This window comes from Gekko japonicus, unplaced genomic scaffold (genome assembly GCF_001447785.1).
Source record: "Gekko japonicus isolate JY-2015 unplaced genomic scaffold, Gekko_japonicus_V1.1 scaffold92, whole genome shotgun sequence".
NCBI lineage: Eukaryota > Metazoa > Chordata > Lepidosauria > Squamata > Gekkonidae > Gekko > Gekko japonicus.
The window spans coordinates 1,430,347-1,436,346 of NW_015169780.1; the positions used below are offsets into that span (position 1 = coordinate 1,430,347).

The 6,000-nt window shown below is 40.8% G+C and overlaps 1 protein-coding gene across 1 annotated transcript in view; it reads left to right on the forward strand.

Annotated features, from left to right (window-relative positions):
- Nucleotides 1-6,000, forward strand: part of LAMA2 (laminin subunit alpha 2) — a 755,002-nt gene that overhangs the window by 300,865 nt on the left and 448,137 nt on the right. Inside the window, exon 12 of the mRNA XM_015416769.1 lies at nucleotides 1,693-1,866. Coding sequence (XP_015272255.1) covers nucleotides 1,693-1,866 — 174 coding nt within the window. The remainder of the gene's footprint in view (nucleotides 1-1,692; nucleotides 1,867-6,000) is intronic.

The window sequence follows — 6,000 nt, forward strand, 5'->3', positions numbered from 1 at the left end:
GAATGGGCCCCAAATCCTCTGTAAAGCAGCAATTCCTGATCCCTCTTCTGCAAAATAACATTTTCCTTGTCCCTAACCTATGCATATATCTGTGGAAATAGCCAACATATTCTTCAATGAACAGATGTTTGTTAGTTATTTCAAATATTTATATTGAATCTTATGTGTTTAGCCAATGGTGGCTTACAAATACATAAATAGGCTAAACTGTATTATTTTAATGGTGTTAGTGTAATTCCACACTATAAAATGCAAAACTGTTGAAGAAAGCGGCATTTAATAAATCATTGGCCAAAAAGTTTAATATCCTTTCAGTGTAAAATCTGTGCCACTTGAGAAAGCCCCCAGAAGATGAATGACTAGTGCCTTGAATTGAACTCAGATAGGAAACCAGATGCCAGGTTGTCATCAATGTAGAAAATGTTGTAATCAGTCTAGAGATTACAGAAGCATGGACTGCGGTGTGAGTAGATCTAGGGGCAGGGCATTTCTGAATCAAGCACAGATGAACGAAAGTTCTCATGGCAAAAGCATTAATCTGATTTTAATTTCATTTTACTTTAATAAGCTTGGTTCCAAGAGCATTCTCTCACTTGGTGATATCAAACTATCTAAAGTTGGCAAATAGTCCTTTCCAGAACATCCCATTTCCCAACCAAAATAACTGTTATCTGCTGTAGATTCACCTACTTGACCACACCTTCAATGCATTTTAAATATACATCTAATTTGGATATTGACATAAATGTATTTAAAATAATTGTGGTGCTAGGATGGGAGGTGAAAGCAAGGCACTGGCAAGAGGCCTACAGACTTGCATTCCAGGGAGGTCAAGGCCAGAGGATCACCAGCTGGGAGCTAAAGTGAGGGAAGGCGTTTGGTTGGCAGGCTTGGCAAGGAGCGTGTGCCCGGTGGCCCCAGCTATAGGGTCTAAGTCAGGAGACAATTTAAGGGTGGCTGAAGGTGGGGGTGTGGCTAACCCCCTGGCTCTGTGGAAGGTGGAACAAGAGCATGGGGAAGGGGAATGAGCTTACCTGCCCCAGAGAACCTGTACATGCCCAGAAGAGACTTTCTAAGTGGATAGCTGAATAAAGTCTCTTATTGGCAACTCCTCCTTGTCTGTGAGTACATGCCAAGGTTGCATACAAGGTAGGCTACAGCCCAGTTTATTGAAACCGCCCATAATGTCAGCACCACTGCAGTATGTGAGCACAAACTGGAAGCCGTAGATGACAATAATTCAATTGCTTCTTGCAGGCCTAGTGGATGGGAAAATGCAGTGAACTGATGTTTTTCTTGTGCTTATATGCAATAGCCAATAGGAAAGTCACATGAATGAGACCTTGAACACAGAAAACTTAAGAACTGTTCCCTACTGATGCTACTTAAATGTCAGACCACTCCATTTGAGTAATTTAACTTTTGTCCCCCCTGATTTAAATGAGCATTTGTATGGGACAACCAGGAATCCCTTTATTCATAATTTTATATGCTCACTTGCTAGAAGAAATATGGTGAGTCCTATTCTCTGCATCTACAGTAGATGGTAATTTACTCCATATTTAGTCTTCCAAGCCTTTACATAAGGAATATATAAAAATCTGCGAGGATAAAAGACTGAAAGAGAGGAAGAAAATAAATTGTGCAAACATCATTGTGGATATTTATAGGTATTTTCTTTTGTCACCATAGATTGGAAGCATGACCGGCTGGTACCTGACAGATGTACCTGGTCTCGCTCGAGTTACTCCTCAGCAGGACAGCTTTGATGGACCCCAGCAGCTTAGCATCAACAACGTGGCTGCGAGAAGTGCATTGCCGCCGATTTATTATTGGAGTGCACCCAGTCCTTACTTGGGTGACAAAGTAAGTGCAGATGGTCTTTGTCTGGGTGTTAATTTGATTTATTAATAGCAAAAGATTTAGCAATTTTTTTTAGTTATCATTAGTGGGATACGAATTCGACTGGGAAAATTGCTCACTGAATGCAACTGACTTAGCAGAATATCCGCATGAGGCTCAAGGCAAAAGGTAAGTAGTCTAGGGAAAGTGCTTCTGTTCCCATTGTGTCCTGGCAGTTTCTGGTGTCAGGTGTTAGGAAGGCTCGCATAATATGCAATACTGTTTCTAAAATGAAATTACTCGTGGTTTATTGTGTGTGAATAATGTGAGTTCCAATGGTGTCTTGTTTCTTCCTGTTACATCTTGAGATTGTACTGCTTTTCCCACTAAGTTTACACAGCAGACCATCAGATGTTGAGGGGGTGTGCTAGAAAAATGTGTAATGCTTATAGAAAAATTAAGTGCAAAGAGTTTTGTTCTGGGGTTCCAAACATGGTGTGCCAAGTTGTTTATGTGCTTTATTGCAGCCTTTAAATTCATATGATTGCTGGGAAGTTTGACCCATCTTCTAAGGTTGTATGTCTTTTTGATAGATATGCTATACTTCTGTTCTGGCTTCATGCACGTAAGTGGACAGACACAGTCCAACATACAAAACCAGAAACTGTGTTTATAGCTCAAATAAATTGGAGCATAAATGTAGAGGACACACTGTGGTTCTGTTGCTAATCAGTCCCCTACTAATTTGCAGTGGCATCCTAAGCAGAATCAGTGGACTTAGAGAGATGTAACTCTATTTAGAAACACAATGATTGTTTCTTTACGCTTAAGTATTGGGACCACAGTCCACTCTGTTATGCTCACTCTAGGGCTTAACACAAAGCAAAAAAGGTGTAGCAATTGTTTTGCTTTTTAAAAATTGACATGCGGCAAGCAAACTCAGAAATCCTAGCCCCAATTAAGCTTTTGAGCCTTTAAAAGGGCAATAATAAGTAGAGTTACATCCTTGTAAGTCCATTATGGTCACTGCAATAATAGGAAGATTTCTAGTTGGGCTTGTCCCACCATATAGCTTCAGTGTCAGTATAATTAACATACGGTGAACATATTCCTGGCGAAATACTGGAATCCACTTCAGATCTGGAGTTTATCTATTTATTGTTTGCCTTACTAAGACTCCAGGTGGAACTATAAAGTATAAGTCAATGCAATCAATAGGATGAGACATCTAATAAACAATGTAATAGGAATAGCTGTTGTAGATTTTCCGGTTTGTATGACCGTGGTCTTGGCATTGTAGGGCCTGATGTTTCACCAGTAGCTGTGACTGGTATCTTCAGAGGTATAACACAGAAAGATGGAGTACTCTCTGTGTCAAGGCGAGAAGAAAAATGGTAGGCAAGTAATTTATATCTACTCAGGAAGGTGGGGTAGTGCTGAGTCATTATCTTGTAGGAGTTCCCCAGGCTGTGAAGCATGCTAATGGAGGAGCTTTCCTGAGAAGGTTCTTTTGTATATGGATTGGCTGTTTCCTGAGGAGGTTCTTTTGCATGTGGATTGGCTGTTGAAATTCTAATCTTATCTGTAGTGCTGTTGTCAGATATAGAGCCTTTTGTGTTTTTCAGGACAGGAAACCATGCCCTATTTATTTTTAAACTCTCTTCTTTCCTGTTGAAATTGTGTTTATGTTTATGAATTTCAATGGGTTCCCTGTGTAATCTGACATGGTAATTGGATGTGTTGTCCAGCCTTTCAGTGTCTTGGAACAAAATACCGTGTCCTGTGAGTTAGGCTATGTTCAGCCACTGCTGATTTTTCAGGTTGGCCAAGTCTGCAGTGTCTTTCATGTTCTCTTATTCTTGTCTGAACGCTACACTGTGTGGTCCTGATGTAAACCTGTAATAGGACTTGGGTTACAGAAATTTCCAACAAAACAGAAAGTTTTAGATATGATACCTTAAACAATGCAGAAAATGGTATAACATAATTAGAAAACAAGAGCAGGATAAAAATACATCAAACAAATTACATACTGTACACAGTGGTATAGTCCATAGTATACAATATGTAAAAGAACTTTCCTGGACTGTTCCGTTATAAAATAGCCCTATTACATTTCTAAAAAGGCCCTCTGGAATAATTCTGTTTTACATAGTTTGTGGAATGACAGAAGCATAGGAGCCTTCCTGACGACTACAGAAAGGCCATTCTACAAGTTAGGGGCCACAAAAGGGAATGTATGTGTTGATCTTGCCCATTAGCAGGGTGAAACCCCAGAAAGCCCGGCTCAGACGACTGAAGCTATCGTGGTGGAGCATAGGGAAAAAAAAAAAACAGTTCCTCAGATATGAGGGACCAAGGCCATGAAGGGTTTAGTATGTGATAGCAAGTACCTTTAACTGAACCCAGAAACTGATGAGCTGCCAATGGAGCAGCTGAAGAACAGGGGTAATATGAATGCTCCACCTAGCTTTTGATAATAATTGAGTTACAGCATTTTATATTAATTGGAGTCCGAGAGTTGACTTCAATGGTATACATATACAGGGACATTATGCTAGTCTTGATGGTACCATAGCATGGGTGTTACCAGATGACCAGATCAGCCAAATCAAGGTAGGGGGCCATCTTCCGGGCTAAAAGAAGTTGGAAGAAAATGAGTTTTGGGGTGTTTTGCAGCTGCATTAACGCTAAATCCAGTATAACTTCTACGCTCTTAACCAAGTTAGCAAGGGTCAACTGAACTGCATCAAAAGTGGGAAGCACAGTACCCTTCTAAACCTCAGTCTCCCAACCAGCATTGCCCCTGTTTTGTCAGAATTTATTTTTGGTTTGTTCACAATAGACAGGCAGTGGTTCAATCTACCGCATCACTAGGAGATTTGAATATAGAGATATAGAGCTGAATGTTGCTAGCACATTGATGTCACCCAATTCCAAGATTATGAACTATTTCTCCTAACGAATTTGCATAGAGATTGAATTGCATTGGGGGTAGGACTGCAACTTCTGGATACAGGACAAATCCCACACTAATAACAATCTCCAATGGCAACCCTTTCAGTCTGATCCATAAGGAATGATATAAGCCAATCCCAAGTACTTTCCCTGGTACCTACTTTTGTCTCCAGAAATCTCACCAAGATGATATGAATCAGAAGCCACAGATAAATTCAGTAGGAGCAACAAGGAGACATGGCCTTTGTCTATAGTCAGAGATGTCTTTGGTCTAAAGCCAGCAGCCCTTTTTTGTCCCATAGTTGTCAAACTCGCTTTCCATTTTATTGCTTGCTTGCCATAGAAGTTGGGAGGGGTATCCGGAGAGTGTAAATTCTAAATGCTTTCACTTTGAAGTAGATTGTAGATTAGCATGCCTGGGAACATCCACCAGCCTTGATTCTCAGCTTACACTGTCTGGCTTTTGTCTATGTGTTGGGGGGATGTCACCAAGGTGGGAATACAGAGCTGTTGGTTTTGGCAGGTGGAATACTTGGAAGTGATTGGCTTGTAACCTTTTAGGGTCCCTGTTTGAACCTTTATCTATTGCTTTCATGCCTCCCTATTCAGTTCTAACACAGCCACCATACAGGCTGGATCCTATCAATGTCTCAATAAACTTTTTGTTCTTAGCTGATAACAGACACTGAGATACCTTAAACTATTGGGATGGTTGTGAACGAATTGATTTAATGGAAAAAGTGGTTTAATGGAAAAAGTGAAGTAACATTTCTTTGCCACTGCCAATACTGCTTTATAGGTCTTCCAATGATCCCCATAACACGTTTTGTTGGATCCAGTACAGGTTTTCCACCAGCACATGGTGGACATGTTCCAGCCCAGCTCTGTGGTAAACCACAAGCTTAGGCTCTGCCTCAGGGGCAGTAGAGGTCAACAAGCCACAATCTTGTCAATAGTTGTGAGGAGCTTCATATTCCAAGATCCCCCTGTACCTTCAATTGAGCATTTGTTTGGAATTCTAAAATCCTCCAAAGCATTCTGGAATCTAGGATCTGTGAGTCTTTTTGAGCAGACCATTTTAACCGTTTTCCTTTCCCAGCAGAGTGTTGTGGACACATTGACTCTTGCCCGAGTAAACAGTGGTCAAAACATTGCACAGGCTGAACATTAGGGTTGCCAAACCCCCCGGTTTGCCAGGGG